A 24,955-nucleotide genomic window follows, 5' to 3' on the forward strand; every position below is an offset into this window, starting at 1 on the left:
TCCACTGTAACTTGAGCCCATTACTCCTTGTTCTGTCATCTGGTACCACTGAGAACAGTCTAGAGCCATCCTCTTTGGAACCCCCTTTCAGATAGTTGAAAGCAGCTATCAAATCCCCCCTCATTCTTCTCTTCTGCAGACTAAACAATCCCAGTTCCCTCAGCCTCTCCTCATAAGTCATGTGCTCCAGCTCCCTAATCATTTTTGTTGCCCTCCGCTGGACTCTTTCCAATTTTTCCACATCCTTCTTGTAGTGTGGGGCCCAAAACTGGACACAGTGCTCCAGAGGAGGCCTCACCAATGTCGAATAGAGGGGAATGATCAGAAGTTCTCCATGAATAAAGAACATGGGTCTGGCAAAGGCAGAGCCCACACAAGCTTCCACCACATTCCCCCTCGAATGTGCCTCAGCCTAGAGGGACCAGCTCTGAGAGTGGGGAGCGGGAGTTCAGATTTCCATTTACTCCTTGATCTCATGGCTGAATCAGCCAAGCGAGGGTGCTAATGCGTGCTCAGCATGGGGGCGGTTTGGGGGCATGGATAGCAGTTCACTGGGGATCGAGCCGCCCCCCGATTCATTTCACACAGGCCACTGAACATCCAGCAGCTCTTATTTCTGAATTGGACATGGCCATGAGGAGAGGGAAATATCAGGCATGTCAGTGACAGCTTAGCAGCAGCTCAGCATCTCGTCACCTCGGAGGTTACAAGGTAATCATAACAACAAGGCGTTTTCTCCATTCAAGAGTTCACAGATTGCAATTAATTTCTCAGCCCTATTCATAAAAGGACAGTGGAGGACTGATAGTGCAGGTGGAAGACCTTGTCAGGTCAACCTGTATACACTTGAAAGCCCATCACAGTCTGCTTGTACGCCCAAGTCCTGACAAGGGGACAAAGAGAATTTAGCCTACACAAATGCCTGTCTGGAATAAAGAGTCCCGTAAATGCTGAATTCTCATTGGGCTCTTAGGGACTGATCCAAAGGACACTAAAGTCAATGGGAGGCTTTCTGTTAATTTCAAATGGCTTTGATTCAGGCCTTGCTGGAGAGATGCTTTTTGCCCTGGGCCACCAAAGACACAAGGCAATTTGTCATCAATTAAACATTGTTCTCAGCCATGCACGGCTCTGGGATGGGATCTCGTCAGCGCTCCAGCTAGCCAGCTCTTTGGTGTTTTGAGGGTGGACGTTGTGAATTAAGAGGAAAATGGGCAGTTCTCAGATGCCAGATGGGACCCCCCCCAATAAAGAAAGGCTGCTTCAGTCAGGAAGAGAGCGGTGCACAATGTAGGGACAACAGTGTTTCACATACCCAACACCTCCATCTGACCTCAAAGTGCTAACGATGTAAACCTAATAACATCCCTCTGGAATGACTATGTTTTATTATTCCCATTTGATAAGCTGGTAAAGCAAGTCACAAAGAAGTTCAGTAAGTTGCTTGACATCAATTATAGAGCTGGACGTAGAAACCAGGAGTCCTGATTTCCTCATCCAGTGGTTCGCAACCCTTTTTCATTTGCGGACCCCTAAAAATTTCGAATGGAGGTGCAAGACCCCTTTGGAAATCTTAGACATAATCGTTGGAACCCCAGGGGTCTGCGGACCACAGGTTGAAAACCACAGTTCTATGTTAATGGCACCTGTTCGCGGATGTCTTACACATGGTCTGCGGACCCCCAGGTTGAGAACCACTGCTCTAATCCCTAGCTGCCATGCCATAGCTATTCTGTTGGCATCCCGGGAGCAGCAACAGATGCAATAGGCATTAGCAACAATTTTTCTTCCTATTAATAGTCCTTCAGGTGCAGAGAAATGTGTTTTTCTGTTTTCAGTCATGCTCACACAACAGAAAGCTGTTCTGGAGTCACCTGAGCATCTTAGACAACATAAGAACATAAGAACGGCCATACTGGGTCACACCAGCGTCCATCTAGCCCAGGATCCTGTCTTCCGAGAGTGGCCAGTGCCAGGTGCCCCAGAAGGAATGAACAGAACAGGTAATCATCAAGTGATCCAGCCCCTGTTGCCCATTCCCAGCTTCTGGCATAGGCTTGTTGTGGATCTATTAAAATACTCTTGTTTATTACATTTTGAGAAGTTCCACCTGGGAGCTGGGTTGGGGTAATCACCAAAGACAGTAGAGCTCATCGGAAAATGGGCATTTTCCACAGATAATTTCACCTTTTAGCCAAAAAGAAAAAAAAAAATCAAAAGCCAAAATATTTCAGGACCAAACCAGAATATTTCAATTCAGAAATGCTGCCGTGGTGCCTCATGCTCCCATTCTCCTCCATCAGTCCAGCTCCCTACTCGGACAACACCTCCTGTGCTCCTCACAGTGAGGTGAGGAGAGTGCATCATGGGAATTCCTGGGTATGGTGAAAATGGGAGATGGAGGCCAGCCCATGTAAAAAAATGAGGGCACAAGGAAACTGACCTACAACACAGTGGGATATTTTAATTTAAATATTTTGATTTTCAGCCAAAATTCTTTCAGGTGCTTTTTTTTTTTTTTACAAAAAAATGAAATTTTCCATGGAAAGCAGACACTTTTTGTGAACATGTCATTTAGTCAACATCTCAATTTTCCATCTAAAACTGATGGAAACATTTTTACAAGACCTAAAACAGATCCTGGTGGCACCTCACAGGAGGCTGTTGTGTGGCATTCCCCAGACAGGAATCCCCTAAGACAGTGGGCACTTTCAGCATCTTTCTTGGAGAAGAATAGCAGAGAGGTTTTTGCTGACTTGCCTGCAGAAGCTGGTGCGTGTTCATGTTCCTTCAATTCTCACCCCACCAGACGCCATGTCAGTCACTGAATGGAAAGGGAAAGCACCAAACCATATCAGATGGCGAGTCGAGATCTACACACTGAAATGGCCAAATATTTCAAATTTTCAATAACATTTCAAATGTTGACAATTAAAACAAAACACTGGAAAAATTTATATTAAATTGTCACCATTCCCCCCCTATTTTTGAACAATTGTACAGCTGTTGAAATTCTTTTCATAGTTGGAAATGTTGAAGTTCACAAATTGAAATGTTTCAGTTTTCAAAATTTCAAATTTTGGAAAAAATGGGGGGAAATTGTATAGCATTGTCCCCCCTTCTCCCCCCCCTCCAGCTCTATTCAGTTAGTTGTGTTGAAAAATCTGCTTTAATGTATGTGCAATTAATATATATATGTTTTCAATTTGTAGTCACTTTATGTTAATCTTAGAAGTGGAGGGTAAGAGAAGGGTTGGAAGACCCAAAACTAGATGGATGGATGTCATACAAAAGGAATTGATTAGCTGAAGAGTTTCCCAGGAACTGCTTCAAGATAAAAAGAACAGGAGTACTTGTGGCCCCTTAGAGACTAACACATTTATTTGAGCATAAGCTTTCATGGGCTACAGCCCACTTCATCAGATGCATAGAATGGAACATATAGTAAGAAGATATATATATACATACAGAAAACATGAAAAGGTGGAAGTAGCCATACCAACTCTGAGAGGCTAATTAATTAAGATGAGCTATTATCAGCAGGAGGGAAAAAAAACTTTTGTAGTGATAATCAAGATAGCCCATTTTAGACAGTTGAGAAGAAGGTGTGAGGTTACTTAACATGGGGAACTAGATTCAATTTGTATATGTATATATATCTTCTTACTATATATTCCATTCTATGCATCTAATGAAGTAGGCTGTAGCCCACGAAAGCTTATGCTCAAATAAATTTGTTAGTCTCTAAGGTGCCACAAGGACTCCTGTTCTTTTTGCGGATACAGACTAGCACAGCTGCTATCTGAAACCTGCTTCAAGATAGAGTCCTTCTTATCCATTCCAGTCTAAGAACTGACCCCATATAGATGAGAATAAGGCTAGTAGAACAAGGAGATTTTTAATCACTTTATTACTTCTAGCACGATGGAGCAGCACAACCATTGTGTGATAGACCTCTGGGCAACTATCAGCTGACCTGAACTGGTGTGTGTCGTGGATGACTATACCAGAACATAGACGTTAGTTTCTGCATGTCTGTATCCACATGAAACCTTCTAAAATGCTGCTGTAGGAAGATGTTATTAATAGAGTTGGTCAACAGTTTTCCAACTTGAAAAGGCTGTTGACATTTTTCCTCAAAATGTTGAACGTTGATGACAAAATTCGCTTCACCCAACGGGCTACAGTGGACCTGGGCCGACTTTCAGACTCTTTCCGAGTCTTCCCCTCCCCTCTTCCTTTCCTCTCTCTCTCTCTCCCGCTTTGGTGACAAGCTAGATCCTAGGGTCATATGATACTGTGACTATTTTTTACAGCCTTCGCCTGTCCCCACATGTACCGCAATGCGGCTGCTGTAAATTAAAAGAGCTGAGCATTGCGGAGACAGCTGCCGGGCAGGGGGAAGGTGGATTTCTTTTCTTCTCTCCGGCTCTGTTGTTTCCAGCCGGGTCGACTGGAAATCAATCCTGGGGCCATACAGTAACAGCTGCTTGCTTCTGGCAGCCTGTAACGCATGTAGGAGTTGACATAGGCCTAGACGAGGCTGGGAATATGACCCACTCCGTGTCCACAGCGGAACCAGCGCTGCATGTGGTTTGACTGAAAGGTTGGACCAGGAAAATACATGTTAAAACCTTGTCAGGGTTTTCTGATGCAGCACTCAGTCGGCAATTAAATCATGCTCCTCCCTGTAGGAATCAGAAGGAGAATTTTAACTTGGCACGTTAAACACAGGCCTCCACCCCTTCAGCTAACTTCTTTAGCTGGTTGTACGCTGTGATCCTGCCGTGTATCCGCCGTGAGAGGGGAATGCAGCCCATCTTCTGCCAGAACATCACTCTGCAGCCCTTATCATAGAATCATAGAATATCAGGGTTGGAAGAGACCTCAGGAGGTCATCTAGTCCAACCCACTGCTAAAGCAGGACCAACCCCAACTAAATCATCCCAGCCAGGGCTTTGTCAAGCCAGGCCTTAAAAACCTCTAAGGATGGAGATTCCACCACCTCCCTAGGTAACCCATTCCTGTTATCAGCAATGGCTATTTCTCCTACTAGTGTAGACAACCTGAGATGGAAAATAATCTGCCCTTGTGCGACCTGCACTGTTCAGAGTGTGCTCTGGGTCTCCCTTCAATGGCTTAGGTTTATGACTTGGCTGCTGCTTCTACTTGTCGGGCTTATTTATTTAGCTCAAGCAGTAGCGATTCCTGTTTTCAGCACTGAAGGAACTGGCCACGGGTCCTGCTGTTCACCACCCCTGCTCCAAGGGAAGCGTGAAAAGCCTGCAGGTGAATGTGAAAACTGAGCTTGGATCCAAACTATGGGCTTGTCTACACTACCCTCCGGATCGGCGGGCAGCGATCGATCCAGCGGGGGTCAATTTATCGCATCTAGTAGAGATACGATAGATCAACTGCTGAGCGCTCTCCTGTCGACTCCGGTCAGGGCCGGCTCCAGGCACCAGCCCACCAAGCTGGTGCTTGGGGCGGCACCTGGAGGGGGGCGGCGCGGCGCTCCGGCCCGAGAGCGGGGCCGCGACTGGGCTCGCCGCCCTCCCCCTGGCGCTGCCTCTGGCCGCCGGGGAGAGCGGAGCCCCGGCCGGGCTCGCCGCCCTCCCCCCGGCGCTCTGGCCCACGGGGAGAGCGGAGCCCCGGCCGGGCTCGCCGCCCTCCCCCCGGCGCTCTGGCCCCCGGGGAGAGCGGAGCCCCGGCGGGGCTTGCCGCCCTCCCCCCGGCGCTCTGGCCGCCGGGGCTCCGCTCTCCCCGGCGGGGCTCGCCGCCCTCCCCTGGGGCGGGGGGGGGGGGGGGGGGGCGGCGGGAGGCTTTTTTGCCTGGGGCGGCAAAAAAGCCAGAGCCGGCCCTGACTCCAGTATTCCATGAGAACGAGACGTGCAAGCGGAGTCGACGGGAGAGCGTCAGCTGTCAACTTACCGCAGTGAAGACACCGTGGTAAGTAGATCTAAGTACGTCGACTTCGGCTACGCTATTCACGTAGCTGAAGTTGCGTATCTTAGATCGACCCCGTGCGGTAATGTAGACAAGCCCTAAAAGTGCAGCCCGCCCCCCCCCCAAGTCCTTTTTTAAAAATAATTCACATGCAAAAAGCTCACAAGTAAGAGTAAAGACACAGATCCGTTCTCTTACAGCTGTTCTCTCTGCCCGTGCCATGGACATGTCTGGCAGGGGGGCTGGAACAGTTTGTACAGTGGGGGTGCTGAGAGCCATTTAGCCAAACTGTAAACCACTTCAAGCCAACGGGTGCGGCAGCTCCCCCCCCCCCAGAACCCCTAGTTCTAGCACCTATAATGTTAGGGCTCTGACACAATGAGATTGTGTTCTAAGCACCAGTGTTTATGGCTGCAGAGTTGTAATTACATCACAGTGTGGCTGTGGGTTTAATATCCTCTTAAACTGAGTTCTGACAAGCATCTGCTCAGGTTAAAACTGTAGGGATAACGTAACCCACTGCTGTGTCTTATGGGATTGCCGATGGGCCTGATGCTCAGAGCATAGGAGTGTGCTACAGCCCCTGTGGGGAAGCCCAGCCTCCTTAGCTTATGCTGTAACAGCTTGGGCTGTTAGCTCTGGAGGTCCCTGACGTGCCAGCCAACCCGGCAGCCATCACAACAGCACAAAACTGGCATCGGTGCGGGAAGGTGTTTCACTGTAGCTCCTTGACTGATGGGGTGGCAGCAATAGGAGGATAGGGAAAGAAGAGAGAAATGGTTCCTAGGGATGCTTGGGAGAAGCTGATGAGACGGGGACGGACCCAGCAGCTGTGGAACATGGCCCAGAACACGGTTGAGTGAGAGTACTCATCCCAGCAGCACTGAAGAGCCCAGCACAGGAATGGAAGAAGAATGGGTGGGTGATCCTGAGGCTGCCAGGGAATTCTGGAATGGGTAACCTAGGGAGGTGGTGGAATCTCCTTCCTTAGAGGTTTTTAAGGTCAGGCTTGACAAAGCCCTGGCTGGGATGATTTAGTTGGGGTTGATCCTGCTTTGAGCAGGGGCTTGGACTAGATGACCTCCTGAGGTCTCTTCCAACCCTGATCTTCTATGATTCTATGAATAGCCAGGGCTTTGAGGCAACTGGGAAATAGCTGAGGTGCAGGACCACCCTGGCCTGCCCATGAATTGGGCCCAGTGAAGTAGGTATCAGAGGACCTGAGCGTGACAACTGAGCAGGTTCGGAGCACTTGCAGCTCCTGTTGAAGTCAATGGGAGCTGAGGGTATCTCTTGGGATCAGGGGATCACAATCCAGAGATGGAAAAGAGTCCTGTCCTAACATGCCCCGGGTTGAGCGTAAAACCGGGGATGAGCTCTCTTCTTGGGTTGTTCCCAAGTCCAGGGGAAGTTCGGTCAGGAATCGGGAAGGGACGTTCCCAGGGCATCGCAAACCTTTCCCATAAGCACGCACAGCGGCGCTAAGAGTGCGCTGGAGACGCTCCTGTGCTAGTGGTGGCGATCATACGCCTAGTACACAAGATATGACTCCCCCTTAGATGGGAGTCGAGATGGCGGGAAAGCCCAGCTCACAAGAAAGAGCCAGAGCCACGTTAGGACCCAGGACGCTGGTGGTGCTTTCTGACCGGATGTCAGCAATAGAGCGGCTATGCTCAGCGGCGTTCACGTCAGGCTTGGTCCTGACAGGAGCTGAGCACGAGCAACTCCCATTAGAGTTATATGGGCCAAACGCCTTTAGGGCTTATCTCTTCTTTCCATGTCACCAGAGCCCTGCTACACCCCAGCCTTGGTGCAGAAAGGGGACAGTGTCCCCAGCAGCCCTGGTTAAAGCCACTCGAGCCCTATGATAATTTGTATCTCAGGAGCACTTTGAGGCCCTGTTGTGCCTTGGCTATCACCTGCCTCTATTTCCCCTTCCCCAGCACCTCTTTAAGAACCCACTGTTTCCCATTTCCTCCTCAGCCCAGAATCCTTTAATTCACCATTCACCAACCGTGCTTGTCAAAAACAGAACTCAAAAATCCCCCCAAGAGTACAAAAGACCCCCCCACACCTTTCATCAGTTCCAGCTCCACACAGTCTCCTAGGGTTCCCCAGCTCCCTGCCAGGTAGGGTGGCCAGACAGCAAGTGTGAAAAATCGGGACAGGGGGTGGGGGGTAATAGGCGCCTATAGAAGAAAATGCCCCAAATATTGGGACTGTCCCTATAAAATAGGGACATCTGGTCACCCTACTGCCAGGCCTCCTGGCTTGAATAGTCCCAGTAACTCCTCCCAGCCACCCTCCTCCCTGCCGCATCCTGCTGCCTTTTATATTTGGAGTGCCTGGCTCCTCTCAGGAGAGTCTCCTCTTGTAACCCAGGCTCTCCAGCCCTAGGACAGCCGCCCTGTCCCAGGCCCCACCAGAGACTGGAGCCCCATTGCATTAGGTGCCATACAGACATGTAGATACAGATAGTCCCTGCCCTGAAGAATTGACAATCTAGAGAGACAAGGCAGTCAGAGGGAGTATTTTCATCTCCATTTCGCAGGTGGACCTGAGGCACATGGAGATTAAGTGATTTGCCTGTGGTCACATAGGAGCTCTGCGGCAGAGCTAGGAATTAAAGCCAGCTCTCTGAAGTCCCAGTCTAGTGCCTTAATCCACAACAAGACCATCCTTCCACACGTTATTATACTACCCAGTGGCTGGCTACAATCCCTCTATAAGGCTCCTTGCAGGAGCGATTATTAATTCCCATGATAGTGATTCTCTCTTATCGTGATAATATTGACGGTGATCAATTTCTTTGGTGTGAACTTGGATGTTTATAACAGGATTTCCACAGGGGGCTTGGCACGCAGACATGGAATCCTTTTGCATGCTGTCACGCGTGTACAGTAACACCGCCTCCCAAAATACACGCCTTCCTTTCTCACTCAGTGGAATGTCTGGCCCGAGAGTGAAATCCAACTCCACTTGTGAGAGCTGTAACACAATCTGCAGCAGGAACAATGCTTGCCCGGGCTGACGGCAGAGGCATCTAAAGCCTAGCCTGGTGGTGGGGATTTCTGGGCTGCCTGTCTCCTCTCTGTGCTCTCGAAAATGTGGGACACTGGATGACAGGTCACTTGGGTTGAGAAGTGAAGCCAAGCATATTGGAGGGGGCTGGTGGCATGGAAAAGATATGGGCCCATGCATCCAAATTAGGATCCAAATCCAAACTTCTTCAAAGCCCGTGGGTGCTCAGATGCGGCTTTGGTAGTGATTCTTTATAGAAATACAGTCCAGCCATGGAGTGGGAATAGCGATCCACAGTTCACAGGTGTTCATCCAGGTCTTGGCTTTGGGCCCATTTCTATTTAGAAGCCACGCTGTATCTTTCTTGTAGTATGTTACTCTCATTCTTTACTGCCAGGAGCGTTTACCGGGAATGGAGAAGCCAATTCCCATGTAGAAAGCACCAAGCTGAGCCCACTCCCCAAACTCTAACTGAATCTGCCTTGAGCTGTGAAAGCTTTGGTTAGCTTTTCTCTCCTGTTTTGGGTTCCACCTGTACTTTTGGGCTCCAGCTGTGATGTATCAGGAGAGATTTCCAGCCTCGTTTTGCAGATTCCAGAGGGTTGGGCGAGGTTCAGATACACAGCTGAAGTTTGAGGTGTGATTGGACCCTCCTGTGGGGAAATAGAGCAGGGTGGCCTTCTTTCCGATAACCAAGATCCTGGGCCTGAAGACCCTGAAACATCTCCCCTAGAAATCTGCCATACTGAGGACTTTCGTGGGTAATGGGGTAGGCCTAAAAGCCTGAACCAAACTGCTCAAATCAGCTTGTGAGGCTATGCCCAGTCAAAAGCAGCAACAGAGGAGGGAATGGGAGAATAACCCCCCCCCCCCCCCCCCCCGCAGTAGTACTAATGAAATATGTTCATAACTGATGAAATATGATAACCGCAAGCTACGGAAATAACGTAAGAAGCTACGGAAATAACGTAAGATGCTTGTGATTTGTAAATTGTTTTGCAGAGAGTTAATCATCCTTGCTGCTATAACTATTTGCAATTTTCCATAGTCCAGCTATCTGCAAACTAGCCCCCCCCTTAAGCCTTTGCTGAAATCCCCCGGAAAATGACATAGTTCAAGTCTTAAGAAATGTACCCAAGCTAGGGCCGAGCACCACCCCTGCGGAAACCACCAAGCGCCCTTCTACCCAAACAAACACCCACTCCTCGGAAATTAGGTCAGAGGGTAGGGAGGGGGGTGAGAAGATTGACCCCAACCCCTGCTTCCTAGCTCGTGATCAGCTCGTGATCACCCCAAACCCAGCCTGTGATTTGCCCCCGAGCTCGTGTTTACCCCATGCCCAGCTTATAATTGGTCCCCAATTTCTTAACTCATGAAGTATTGTTTGTACCCTGCTTGTGGTTTAATGGAATAAAAGCTGCCTGTGAGCTGTTGCTAGGTGTGTTGGTCTCCGGACTACACCCCAGTGCACTGGTTTGTATGTCAATAAACTGGCCTCAGGCATGAGTCTTTGAACTAAAATGACTGCGTGGGGGTCTTTGACCACGACACTCCCAACTGTTGTCTGTTGCTAATATTTGAAGGGACCTTTATAATCATCTCGTCTGACCTCCTGCATAACACAAGCCAGAGACTTTTACCCAGGCACAGGCCAGAGAACTTCATTTGCTCCCACTGGGTAAGGGCAAGTCTACACTACAAAATTAAGTTGACCTAAGTGTCGTCGATGTACAGTCATTAAATTGCTTTTGCACGTCCACACTATGTTCCTCGTGTCAGCGGTGCGTGTCCTCACCAGAAGCGCTTACACCAATTTAACTGTCAGTATGGATGGCGTCTGAAAAAGCTAAGGTTCAAAAAATAACTAGATAAATTCAATGGCTATTAGCCAAGATGGGCCGGGAGGGTGTCCCTAGCCTCTGTTTGCCAGAGGCTGGGAGTGGTCGGCAGGGAATGGATCACTTGGTGATTGCCTGTTCTGTTCATTTCCTCTGGAGCACCTGGCTTTGGCCGCTGTCAGAGGACAGGATACAGGGCTAGATGGACCTTTGGTCTGACCCTGTACGGCCGTTCTCATGTTCTTAAAGGCAGCAACGGGTGATGTAAGCAAAGCAGTGTCTATACGGACACTACATCAACCTAACTGCATCGACCTAGGCAATCCGCCTCTCACGGAGGTGGAGTTATTAAGTTGGTGTAGTGGGTGAGTTCCATCGGTGGGAGTTACATTTCAGTGTAGACGCTTATTCAACATAAGCTGTCTGGCATCGACCTAACTCTGTAGTGCAGACCAGGCCTTAGAGTCACCTGAAGTCTCTCCTTTTGGCATAGAGCTGTAGCTAATAGCAGTTGGGCCATGCAAGCCAGCTCCCTGCATGTGAACGGAGTGTTCTCTACAGGGATGTCTACATGGACGGCGGACACTGCACGCCCCACTAGCCCGGGGTTAAATAGCAATGTCGACAGTGAGGCACGGCTTAGGTGAGCAGAGTAGGGCACAGTGCCCTATACACCTGAACCCTAAAGTATATACCCTCCCTGGCTCCCTACACACCCAAGCAGCGCCTCCCACGCCTGCACCTCCTGCCTCCCCTTTGCCAAGGCTTTCCCTGCTGCATCCCCACTGCCAGAGCCTTTCACCGCGGAGTGTAGCGATACGCGGTGTGCCTATACGCTACATGCCGCCGCACATGTAACAAGGCCTATGCAATACTCCCCCTTCACTGATCCAGTGCCGCTGGAATGACCTACCAGGCATGTGTGTACATGCACACGCAGGGCTTCTAGCTTTCATTGGTCTCATAACTGGTGATTGGATGAAGTGAGATAGGATGGGAGGAAGGAGGAGGGCTGGTGCTCTGGGTGTTTGATGCCTCGTAACTCCTGTAGCTTTAAATGTAAGACCTGGGCATCCAAAATGCCCTTTGGCGTGGAGTATCTTTTAGATCAAGCACTGTCCCTCTGAAAATCAGGGCTCCTTAAGGCATCTCGAGTTGAGCAGCCAAAAATGGAGACACCCCAACTCACCAGTCACTTTGGAAAAATCTTGACCTAAATGAATATAATAAACAAACACCGGTCTGGTCTTGTCAGGATCCCATTGGCTTGACTAGGAGATGAGGCTGGCAGGTGCGTGGCACCTGAGAGGATTGGACCCAAAGAGGGGATTGTGACATCAGATGGGGAACAGGCCATGTGAGCATAACCCTCTGGTGAACGTGTGTGATGTATCCCCCTCTGCGCCAATCCATGAAAGATACAAACCTGTTACGGCAAGAGTTCCGCAGTCGCAGTGCTCTCGCTCAAGCGATTCAGCAGTTAGCTTCAGAGGTGGTTCAATCCCTGGTGTGCTGGTCAAGATGGGGGCCATCCCGCAAATACTCTGATAATTACAGAACGGGGAAAGCAAATGATGATAACGATCTTACATTGCTAAAGAGAACCTTTCATCCACCTGGGCCTGAGTGTGCGTCACACAGGTTACTAAAATACATATCTCCAGGAATGATTCCACTCACCACAGAAATACAGCTACCTCTGGAATAAAATGTGGCAGCGGCTTCTCCAGGTGCAACCATTGAGGGAGAGGACATGAAGAGGAATGCTGTCTCCTAACGAAACCGCAGGGGGAATTTCACATAGGCAGAATGCAATTTAGCCACAATGCTGGTGCCAAGACTCCAGCTCATGTGATAAGTGTCATGTGATTGTTACTAACTAAAAGTGGTCAAGTGCTTGGTTTTATGACCCATCCCAATGACGTAGTATAGAAGCAATATGGTTAAGGACAGAATGAGCCCAATTCATGCTTGTTCACATCCATTGATACCTTGTGGATGAACTTGACCAATCTATTTTACAAGAAATGCCAGTGGTCGTATCAGAATGTTCTGAGGTTCTGAAATCAAAGGGTCATTTCCTTTCCTTCCTACAAGCTCTATTGATTCATTTGTGGGAAGAATAACTGTATTTTTTTCTTGTGTTCTTTCTTTGTACATTTGAAGAAATCGATTGCCCAATTTTTTTTAATTCATGATAGTCATACAAGACTACAAAGGCTCAGGAAGGATAAGATGAATGCTAGGATGATGAAAGAGACAAGTCCTTATTCATGAAAGGAATGAGGGGGTAGGACTGTCAAGCAATTAAAAAAAATAATCTGGGTGAATCGCGAAATTGAAAAAAATTAGTCACGATTAATCGCAGTTTTAATCGCACTGTTAAACAATAATAGAATACCACTTTAAATTTATTATACATATTTTGGATGTTTTTCTACATTTTCAAATATATTGATTTTAATTACAACACAGAATACAAAGTGTACAGTGCTCACTTTATATTATTGTTATTACAAATATTTGCACTGTAAAAAAGATAAACAAGAGAAATAGTATTTTTCAATTCACCCCATACATGTACTCTAGTGCAGTGGTTCTCAAACTAGGGGCCGCCGCTTGTTCAGGGAAAGCCCCTGGCAGGCCGGGCTGGTTTGTTTACCTGCCGCGACCGCAGGTTCGGCCGATCGCGGCTCCCACTGACCGCGGTTCGCCGCTCCAGGCCAATGGGGGCTGCAGGAAGGACGGCCAGCACCTCACTCGGCCCGCGCCACTTCCCACAGCCCCCATTGGCCTGGGAGAGCGAACTGCGGCCAGTGGGAGCCACGATCGGCTGAACCTGAGGACATGGCAGGTAAACAAACCGGCCCGGCCCACCAGGGGCTTTCCCAGAACAAGCGGCGGCCCTAGTTTGAGAACCACTGTTCTAGTGCAATCTCTTTATCATGAAAGTGCAACTTACAAATGTAGAATTATTATTATTATTTATTATTATTATTACATAACTGCAGTCAAAACCAAAACAATGTAAAACTTTACAGCCACCAAGTCAAAGCATAAATGTTTAGCATATCTGGCATGCAAATACCTTGCAACACCAGCTACAACAGTGCCATGTGAATGCCCGTTCTCACTTTCAGGTGACATTGTAACTAGGAAGCGGGCAGCATTATCTCCTGTAAATGTAAACAAACTTGTTTGTCTTAGTGATTAGCTGAACAAGAAGTAGGACTGAGTGGACTTGTAGGCTCTAAAGCTTTACATTTTTTTTGTTTAACAGTGTGATTAAAACTGCAATTAATTGTGATATTTTTAAATCTAGTTAATTTGTTTTGTGTTAATCACATGCATTAACTGTGATTAACTGACAGCCCTCGGGGGTAGCTTTACACTTATCAGACTGGTCAGATTTCAGTTTGTTATTTATTTACCTCCAGTCTGCAGCATGATCATCCCAATACCTTTCACCAACATAGAGTTTGGGTCAGGGTTTGTTTCATAGCAACTGCTGGCCAGGAAGTCTAGCAAACTCAAATACAGGCCCTTTCAGCCTGCATTCTAGCGACAGCTCCTGGGAAACAGGGCTCCCATGATGGCTGCATGGTAACCACTAAACCTTGCATCCATCGATTGAGCCACCACCTATGAATCATCAGCAGAGCGTGAACCCTTGCACTAAAAGCATGAAGAATTTCTTGGGATAAAGGCCAAAGGTCCACATTCTTATGGGTATTTAGACACCTAATTGATTGATTTCGATGGGAGGTAGGTGCCTAAATACGTTTGAGAAGCTATGCCAAAGTCCTGTTGTTGGAAGCAATCGCAGACTCCTAAATCTATTATGTGGAACATTCACTAGAGGGCGACAAAGACCCAGATTCTGCCAGCATGAGTTCCCCAAAGATGACTTTGGTATCGCCATGTCCTCATGCAATCACGATGAGGCCAAGCCTTCCTGCAGGAACAAAATGGAGTGGATCAATAGATGGGAAAGCAACTGCCTCTGCCAGGTGGGGCTTGAATTTCCATCCAAACCTTCTGCCTAAATTTATCCCTGCAGAATGGGGGGCGGGGGGAAATCAAGTCTACCCTGTCTGACGTGCAATCCTGCTGCTTGCGGTAAATGGCAGCGGATGCCAAGCAGTGAATCTTCAGCGGGTATGTCTATTTGTCATGAACTGATCTAATTTTCCACTCTCAATCAAGCAGCGGCCTTCCAAACTTTGCAGGCATTAAGGCATATCCCTTACATGACATTCACACCTAGGATCAAATCCAATTTCTCAGCGGGCAGCCATAGTCTAAGTGTTTGGGCCACTGACGTAAGAGGATGAGCTTTTTGCAACGGTACGGTCATCATCTGCTTGCTATTTGCATTTGAGTGCTTGCAATCCATCCATTCCAGCTCTCCTTCCCCCCTCCCACAGCCTGCAGGAGATTGATGACAGCAGCGTGCTTTCACTTTGCTTTTCCATCACATCATCCCAGACCTTCAACAACCTCGGATCCTAGGAGTCAAGAGCAGTCGGTGGAAGGCCATGTTCTTGGTGGTGAATCGCTGCTGAAGACTCAGCAGTGTGTGGGCCTATGGTATAATTCCAGTAGAGACACAGTCCTCTGTAACTGGAACCATGCCAAAGGCAACAGTTGTCTCAAACAATGGGCCAACTCCCATCGCAGAGACAATGGACGCTAGACAGGAAGCGATTGCTGGTCAGGAAGTCATTTTCTTTCTAATGTGCAAAATTTGGAGGTTTTCATCAAAAATCCAAAATTTCTCAAAACATTTTAGCTTTTCACCCCAAACTCAAGCATGCTTGGGGGTTTTTTGGCAATCAAAAACTGAGTCGTTTTGGTTTTTGAGGAAAACGAACATTTTAAATGGAAGTGGAATTTTTTTCTTTCACAAAAAATGTCTGTTTGGTTGGAAAGTTATGGCTGGAAAAGAAGTTTGGACAAAAGTTTACAGTTAGTTGTGCATTTTCTTCTCATTGCATAGTTAGGCATGCACAAGGTACTTATCCGGCCCTCATCACTAGGGCCCTACCAAATTCACGGTCCATTTTGGTCAATTTCATGGTCAGAGGATTTAAAAAATCGTAAATTGCACGATTTCAGCTATTTAAATCTGAAATTTCAGAGTGTTGTAATTGTCAGGGTTGTGGGGGGTCTCAAGGTCATTGGGGGGGGGCTTACTGCTGTGCTGCTGCTGCTGCTGGCGGTGGTGCTGGGCGCCTGGCCAACAGCCGCCGCTCTCCAGTTGCCCAGCTCTGAAGGCAGCGCAGAAATAAGGGTGGCAATACTGTGACCCCCATCAAATAACCTTGCAACCCCCCCCCTGCAACTCCCTTTTGGGACAGGACCCCCAATTTGAGAAACGCTGGTCTCCCCCATAAAATCTGTATAGTACAGGGTAAAAGCACACAAAAGACCAGATTTCATGGTCCATGACGCATTTTTCACGTCCGTGAATTTGGTAGGGCCCAACTCATCACCATAGTGTTTTTTTGCCTCACAATCTTTCACCTCCTTACACCCCGGTGTGGGAAGTGCTGTTATTACAGAGGCGTGTCAAGTCTAAGGGTAGGTCTCCACTGTAATAAAAAACCCACCGCACCGAGTCTCAAAGCCCGGGTCACCTGACTCAAGCTTGCGGGACACAAAATAGCAGCGTCGATGTAGCCCATGCTCTGAAACCCTCCCTGCTTGAGTGATCTCAGTGCCCAGTGCAAGCCCCAACATTGACACTGTTCTTTTTTAGCCTTGCAGAGTGGGAGCCCTAGTCAGCTATGGGGCTTTTATTGCAGCGTAGATGTTCCCTAATCAACTTTCTCACAATTACACAGAAAGCCTGTGATAGGGCAGGGGACTGAACATGGATCTTCTGAGTCACACGATAACATACTAACCGCTGAACCAGCCTGCCTCTCTGCTGCTCCAGATTGGCTCTACTCTTTCCATGCTTTTTGGAGACTGGGTGATGTGATCAGAACCAGGACTCCTGGAGCCTGGTTTTGCTCAATCTTGCTGCGTGGAGAGGAGCAGCAGGCCCAACAGGTCGGTGGAAGGAAGTTGTGCGGGACCTATAGAGGGAAAGTCAAATTGGTCAGAACAGTGCTCCCTATAAGCTCTGGAGAACTTGGAAGCTTAGCAGAACCAAAGCCCCACTTCAACTCTTTTGAGGTTCACCCCTCAGTATTGAACTGAATTGAACTCAAAATGGAAGCTGGACATTGACAGTAGCACAGTGTGTGTCACATTACCCTCTAGTGGACGGTCTGCATAAAAAGAAAACAGCCTACTATTGCTAGCAACTAAAGCAGCCAATCCTATAACTCCCATAACAGAGGTCTGCACTGCAACTTTCCTCCAGACATACCAACTTTGAAAACTATGTTTTGTTTTTTAAAAAAAAGGAAGAAAGAAAGACAGAAAAAGTGAAAAAAATCAAGTGTGTGAGAGAAACCGTGCCAGGTGGGTTTTCTGAGCTGTTAAGAATTCGTAATTTACCCTGGCTGTGTGCTTTGAATGACATCTGTAATGAGAACAGCCACATGTAGCCTAGAAATTACACATCTTGGAACACAGCAGCTTGCCACTGTCGCTCCCAGCTGGGTTGTCAAGAAGGAAAGACTTAAGTGTGAAGTGATGGCAGTGCTGCGCTCCTCATTGTCTCATAAAAAGCAGAGCCTGCCTCAATTTGTCATTTGCACTGTTAGCTGGGAAACTCATGATTTCCCCAAACATCAGATAACTTTGCAGCTTTCAAGGTGTTCATAATATATTCAGAACTGTCAAGGCGTTGTGTGAAATGACAAGTGCAGCTCATGGTGAGAACGGCTAAAGAGAGGCAGAGAGAAAAGTGGTCAAAAACTTTGACATGCAGCGAACTTTTTCTCGAAAATGGAAAATGTTCAGGAAAAACCATCCGTCTTCTAGAAACTTTCCACTTTTCACAACAGTTTCAATCCAACTGTTCAGCACAATTAGTCCTTTTTTTTTTTTTCCATTTACAAAAAGGGGAACATTATAAAAAAGATTTGGTAAAGATTTGAGAAAACGTTGATTAAACAATCGCCCAAAGAAATGTCAAAACAGAAAATGGGCCGGTCCATTTCAAACCTGGTGAAATGCGAACAACTCTGAAATTGTTTGCAAAATTGTTTTCCCATTTTTCAACCACTTTCGACGGATTGCTAGCCAGCCAACAAACACTTGTTCACTAAGAATGGGCTAGAGCTATATTTGTTCTCACGTAGGCCAGAGAGCAGATTCTAAAAAGGTAATCGTTTTTGGTTATAAATCTAAACTACAACCTACAACAGAGGTAAAACGCTCCATTTCCCATTGCTAGTCCCCTGGCACATCCTTCCTCTCATTAAGCGCAATTTAATCGTGCTTTGCCATTGCATTTCTTCCAGAGCACTCTCTCGTTAGAAGATAGCAATCAGCAGTTGCCTGTTATTGCTTTTTTGAAATTCTTTTCAGTCGTGTTGATTTAAAAAAAACACCAAAAACAAATATCACTAAATATAGCTGACGCCAGCTGGGTTTAATTAAAATAGTATAAACTCATGCCTGCCAAAAGCAATCTACGCACAGTCCCGTTTGCATTATATGTTGATCATGCTACAGCTTTGGGGTTTTGTTGGTTTTTCTTTTTCCATTCCCCTCAGTGAAATCATGCCCCGGTGTAACAGGATCTCAATGCATTCCAGGCATATCTTTTTGCTGACAGTCAGTGTTTTGGATGCAGTGGAGTGATTGGTGCCATACGATATCCAGGCTGTGGTTTGAAATGAGAACATCATGTCGGACTCTGCCATGGGATCAAGTTACCAAGGTGATCTCATGGACAGGATTCTCTGTAGAGATAAAAAGAGGTGTTAGCTGGTCAGAGAAGTGTCAATGAAAAAAATTCCACAAATTTCCCTTCCATTTTCTGACCAACTCTATGTCATCGCATTGAACAATGAGCTGAGTTTTTGTTGGATTATGCCTGGGTCTTGGGTCAGGTAGGGGGTGCTAGACCAAGGATTGGGGAAAGCCTCCTGAGATAGGGTCAGAACTCATGTTTCAATAGCTTGTTAACCAGTCCCAACTTCCTGCTACTGGATACCCTTCCTGATCTGTAGAACATGGGCTCTTTGTCGACAGACTTCCCAAGAGCAGGTTCATGACCCAGCCATTGATGTCAAGTTACTACTTTGGGGAGTGATTCTGAGGGAGACGGCACATCTAGTAAGGAAGTGTGGTAGAGATGAGGTTCTCCCAGGGGGTTGCAGGACAATAAAACTGCAGGAAACAAAATCTGAAATATCCTCTAGGCAGTTAAGGCATAGAGTTGTCCAGTAACTAGTGGGTCCAGACAGGCAAAGAGGAGAGCTGAGTTCTGCTACGCTTTGAATTGCAACTGAGTTGCTGGGTGACATTGGGCCAGTCACTTCCTCTTGCTGTGCCTCAGTTTTGCCATCTGTAAAATGGAGATAATGACACTAACTCACCTTTGTAAAGCACTTTGAGATCTGTAAACACAGACAGTATGTGAGTGTGATTGTAACGCGCAGTATTTGTAAGGCTCCATCTCTTTGTGGAAGGGATCCTGTGATCTGCATAAGCTGCAAACCAAATACCAAGGCTCACAGCAGGCAGCCAAAGGGGCGAGGAATATTAAGGGCAGAAGTATGTGTAGTGATGGCTGGGGACTGTGCAGCTGGGAACATATTCCTGTTTCCCCACAGCTGTCTCTGGACTGTGCGTGATAATTAGCCCTTTGGCTTCAGCTAATAACAACATTCATTGGTAATGGGGTGTGTACCCCACACAGGTGATGATGGGTTAACTGGAGCTGGAGAGCTCAATTAAGGCACCTGGGGGGTGGGCCAAGCCCAGCTGGGGGAGTAGCTGGGTAGTGAGCATAAAGGGAGGAACTCTGGAGCAGAAGGGGGTCTGAGGGGTAGGGCAGGCTGGGGAGCTGAGTCTGAGGGGAGTGGCTGGGCTGGGCTGATGTGTGGCCGGCTGAAGCTCTGGCTGGCAGGCCAGGCGGAGTGAAATGGAAGAGAGAACAAATGAAACTGAAACCAAGGTAGAGCATGAGAACAGGGAAAGCATTGAGGGAGACGGGATGCAAACAAGGACAAAGAAAGGGGTAGATTCTCTGGAACCAGAAGGAGGAGCAGCAAATGGGGGGGGGCAGGAAAGAGAAATGGGGGCAAATTACATACAATTGTGAGGTAAAGAGATAAAGACAGGGAATCCCAACCCCCTGAGGATTTCAGCGGGGATCCAAAAAAAGGGCTGGAGATCTAGTAAGAGCTAAGAAACTACCTGATGGGGACTTGCTGGTGGAATGTAAAGCAAAGAAGAAGTAGGAAAGCTACTAAAGATGGCAGGTAGAATAAAAATAAGCTGTCAGCAGCCCAAATTCCTCTCAGAACAAGAGGGGTAGTATATAGCCAAATGAAATATCAGAAGAGGAAATAAAGCAAGGAGTAGGTGAAGATAAGGTGATACTTGCTAAGAGGCCAATTAGCAGACAGCTAGCAAGCTCTCAACAGCTGTGCTGGCCACATTTAAGAGAAGGATGCCACCAGATAGAGTAACTTCAGGGTATCAGATGATCTGGACTAAGCCAAATATTCTTCTGCTTCTAAGATGCTTCAGATGCCAAAGATTTGATCATGTAGCAAATAATTGCAAAGGGAAAACTCAGTGCAGGAATAATAGAACCATAGAATATCAGGGTTGGAAGGGACCTCAGGAGGTCATCTAGGAAGCATGGAGATGACTATTCATACCATAACTGGGAGGAAGGGACAGAACACAAATGCTGCAAATGGGGAGGAAAACACAGCTCAGCATATGAAGGATGTACTGAGGCAAAGCAAGTTACAGAAATGCAAAACACCTCCTAGGCAGAAGCTGCTGGGAGATATCTAAAAGAGGAAAAAAGACAACCTGATATGAGAAGAGGTATAACCAGCAACAAATGAACGGGAAGGAAGTAATGAGTTACACCATGGTGAAAGGAGATGACATCCGAGTTATAGAAACAAAGAGATTGAGTCATTGTGTTTATGGTTGAAGCAATACATCGTTTGTCTCAAACTGGAAAGAAAACAGAGAAAATGAGAATTATAATTAAAGCTGCTGAAAAATATCTACGGGGTAGCAACTTATCAGTGGAATGACTTTATACATTCCTAAGTGAAGGAAATGAAGTTTAAAAAAATGGTGGTGATTGTTTTCAGAGGTTATGTCTGCACATGGGCAGAAATTAAAGAAAAATATTGACCTGAAAAAGCCTGACCTAGTATGCATACAAGAGAGTTGGCTAATAGGAAAACTAGACTCTAAAATCCCAGGATATGGCATATACAGACATGATAAAGAAACAGGAAAAAGGTGGATCTAGCTGCACCTTCATTAAGGATAACTCCTTGAAGTAGAGGTTAAAAAGCTAACTATTGAGTATAATGCCCTTGAGATACCGATACAAAACAATTCTGTGTCTGTAAGACTTTATAATGTCTATAACCCATACAGGAAACTAGAGACTATGGACCTGAAAGAATTGATTGCAGATGTCACAAGCCCGTTCATTATCTGTACTGATCTGAATAGCCACAACAGATTGTGGGGAAGTGAGGAAAATGGAAAATGTTCAGAGCAATTCTTTATGGAGAATAATTTAGTAATATTAAATGATGGAGCACTGTGGATTAAATAGTAATTTATTTGCAATTAAAATGCACAAAGATGGTTGATGTGTAAGGTCCAGGAAACAACAGATCATATCCTGCCCCAGTATCCGCCCCCACTCCACCCCTTCCCCAAGGCCCCACCCCTGCTCCACCTCTTCCCGCTCCCACTCCTTCTTCCAAGCCCCAGCCCCCACCCCGCCTCTTCCCGCCCCTGTTCTAGCCCCACCTCTTCCCACTCCCACCCCTTCTCCCAAATCCCAGCCCCCACCCTGCCTCTTTCCGCCTCCGCTGTACGCCCGCCCCGCCTCTTCCTGCCCCATTCCACCCCCTCCCCCAAGCAGGCAATGCTCTCGCTCTTCCCCCCAGAACCTCCTGTATGCCGGGAAACAGCTGATCATGACAGACGGGAGGCACAGGGAGCGAGGGGGAAGGGCTGATTGGTGCGGCCTGCTGGTGGGTGGGAAGCACGGGGGGAAGAGGGGACCTCATAGGGGAGTTGCTGGCGGGGTGCTCAGCACCCACCACTTTTTCCCTGTGGGTGCTCCAGCCCAAGAGCACCCACGGAGTCGGCGCCTGTGCTATGGACAGATGACCCCTTTTTTGAGGGGCTGCTGCCGCTCTATCTGCGAAGCATCCTCTCGCGTCAGTTCCTTATTTCACCAACCAGCTTTCAAAGCACTAATGGCTAGTGTGTGGATTTACCATTAGCGGGGCGTCAGGGACGTGGATAGCTTCCCTGCCCTGGGGGTAGACCCGACACTGAATTCTGTCTCAGTCACAGTTTGGACCTTGACTTCCCCCTTGCTCTGGAGGAAATGCCTCAAATTATTCCCCAATCTTTACCAAGCTCAGTTGACCACCACCTTCCTACAGCTCCGCTGTGCTGGCTGATTGATTGGGGCTGGAATCACGGCTCTGCCCACTACCTGCTCCTGCCCACCCAAATATATGTGGAAGGGGAAGCTGCATCCCCACAGGGGCTGTTCCCCCTTTCTTCTATGCTGTGACTTGTGATGGGGTAGCCCATGCAGGGGAGCAAGAAATCACCTTACCCTCATTTACTTCCCTGTGTGGGCACACAGGTTGAGCTGCGTTCTTGCCCTAAATAACCTGGCTTCATAAAGCATGGACATCACCAAACTTCTGAGGGAAAACTGGATTTTTTCCCAAAATTCTCCTGGAATTGACATCTCCTCATCTATTATTGGGAGTGGACTACATCCACCCTGATTGAATTGGCCCTGTCAACACTGGTTCTCCACTTGTGAGGTAACTCCCTTCGCTTCATGTGTCATTATATAATGCCTGCAGCTGTAACTTTCACTCCATGCATCTGAAGAAGTGGGTTTTTTACCCACGAAAGCTTACGCCCAAATAAATCTGTTAGTCTTTAAGGTGCCACCGGACTCCTTGTTGTTTTTGAGGGGAAACTGTTCAGGTGGGAAATTGTCTATCAGCTCTATTCAGTGTACGGGAACAAGTGGCGGTGGGAACAATTAGAAGGTGCCTGTACTATAGAGGAACTGAAAGGGTCCTAAGGTCTCCTGACCTCTCCTGCCACCAAGACTACGCGTTGTTCTGCTGGGTCAGCCCACTGCCAGGGACTTTCTCACAGGGAAGCTCATTTTAAACTGGGGTAGCTTCTTTAATTGAGCCTGCTTAACAAAACATAATCAAACCCTTAGCAGATGCTTCCTTCAAAGTCTGTGCAAGGACAGCAGTCCTTTCCCTACACTAGTCTCTCACACCAGTAATCCCAGTAGCAGATTTCCTGGCTCTGACCTCAGAGCCTCGGCAAAACAGAGCTCCCAACCAACCACCCCTTTTGTCCCTTTGGTTTTTCTGGAGCACTTCCCCTCAGCAGTCGCTTCAGTAGCAGTTTGTTGAGGCGCCACCTCTGACCCGTCAACCTCCTGGAGGGTGTTGCAGTTTTTCCTCCCCCAGCCTTTTCCTTTTGTCCTCTTTATATAAGGGGCAACTAATTAAGTTCCACCTCTTTCTCGGGTGAAGCAGGCAGGGCTAATCTGACAGCCAGGCCAGCTCCAGGCCTCTGACCCCAAAGGGATGGAATCTCTTGTTCCTTCACAAGCCGGAATCTGATCTTACTTATGCCAGTTTGACACTGGCATAAATCCCTTTCTAGCTAAACTCCACCCACTCTAACCCCAAGAGAAAAATTGTGGAACTAACGTGACATTTGCTGCCATTGCATTGTGCACTTTGCTTGTGCGTTATATCCCTTGTGCCTAATCTGAGTCTATCGTCTCTATTTGGATTGTTAGCTCTTCGGGCAGGGACTGTCTACACTCGTGTTTGTACACCACTTAGCACGATAGGGCCCAGCTCTCATCATAGAATCATAGACTATCAGGGTTGGAAGGGACCTCAGGAGGTCATCTAGTCCAACCCCCTGCTCAAAGCAGGACCAATCCCCAACTAAATCATCCCAGCCAGGGCTTTGTCAAGCTGGGCCTTAAAAACCTCCAAGGAAGGAGATTCCACCACCTCCCTAGGGAACCCATTCCAGTGCTTCAGGGCTAAAATAGCAAGCGTGAATGCTCCTGCTCACGGGCTCTGAGACCCGCTGGACTCTATCCAATTTTTCCACATCCTTCTTGTAGTGTGGGGCCCAAAACTGGACACAGTACTCCAGATGAGGCCTCACCAATGCCGAATAGAGGGGAATGATCACGTCCCTCGATCTGCTGGCAATGCCCCTACTTATACAGCCCAAAATGCCGTTCACCTTCCTGGCAACAAAGGCACACTGTCAACTCATATCCAGCTTCTCGTCCACTGTAACCCCTAGGTCCTCTCAGCTGGATCTTAAGTACTACAACAATAATAATCAAGTTGTAACTCTCCAGACGTCAGAGGCATTATTCTCAATTTCCACCAAAGTAAATGAGAACAGAATTGGACTATTATCTCCACAGCAAATGGATGTACTTCAAAGGGGAGTGGGGGAGGAAAGGCAGAATAAAAGGATGCAATTTTAGCAACAAAATGTTCCTCTGCACTCCACCTCTCTTTGGTGCAGTGCAGAGCTCCATGGCATTTTGAATATTCATTCCTTGCTTGCCAGGATAATTAATTAATATGGAAATTCTGCACCCAGAACAAATGCACCCGATAAGCAACAGGAAGCCAGCAGTGCAGTTGGAAAGGGGAATTTTGCCCATTGATTGGAGCACATGTGAGTGTGGGGGTTCTATAAAGTTTATATCACCACTTATTCGGGGAGCTCGCTCTTGACTAGCATATCTCCGGCTCTGCTGTTGCATGAGTTCATGTGGTTTCTCCCAAACGTGTGGCAATAAACACTTCACAGGACCATCACATTTGTATACCATAAGAAATACAATTAGGAAAGTGAAAGAAAAATTGGCTGTAGTTACATGAGAAGGAAACTGAACAAGGATTGTTGTGTTACAGCGTGACCAATAA

At 47.5% G+C, this 24,955-nt stretch overlaps 1 protein-coding gene across 1 annotated transcript in view; it reads right to left on the bottom strand.

The window, feature by feature from the left end:
• MYL3 (myosin light chain 3) overlaps window positions 1–12,337 on the bottom strand; it is a 58,073-nt gene extending 45,736 nt beyond the window's left edge. Inside the window, exon 1 of the mRNA XM_065398485.1 lies at window positions 12,239–12,337. Coding sequence (XP_065254557.1) covers window positions 12,239–12,337 — 99 coding nt within the window. The remainder of the gene's footprint in view (window positions 1–12,238) is intronic.
• Between the last annotated feature and the right edge of the window lie 12,618 nt (window positions 12,338–24,955).

The sequence above is a fragment of the Emys orbicularis genome, chromosome 2, assembly GCF_028017835.1.
Source record: "Emys orbicularis isolate rEmyOrb1 chromosome 2, rEmyOrb1.hap1, whole genome shotgun sequence".
Lineage (NCBI taxonomy): Eukaryota > Metazoa > Chordata > Testudines > Emydidae > Emys > Emys orbicularis.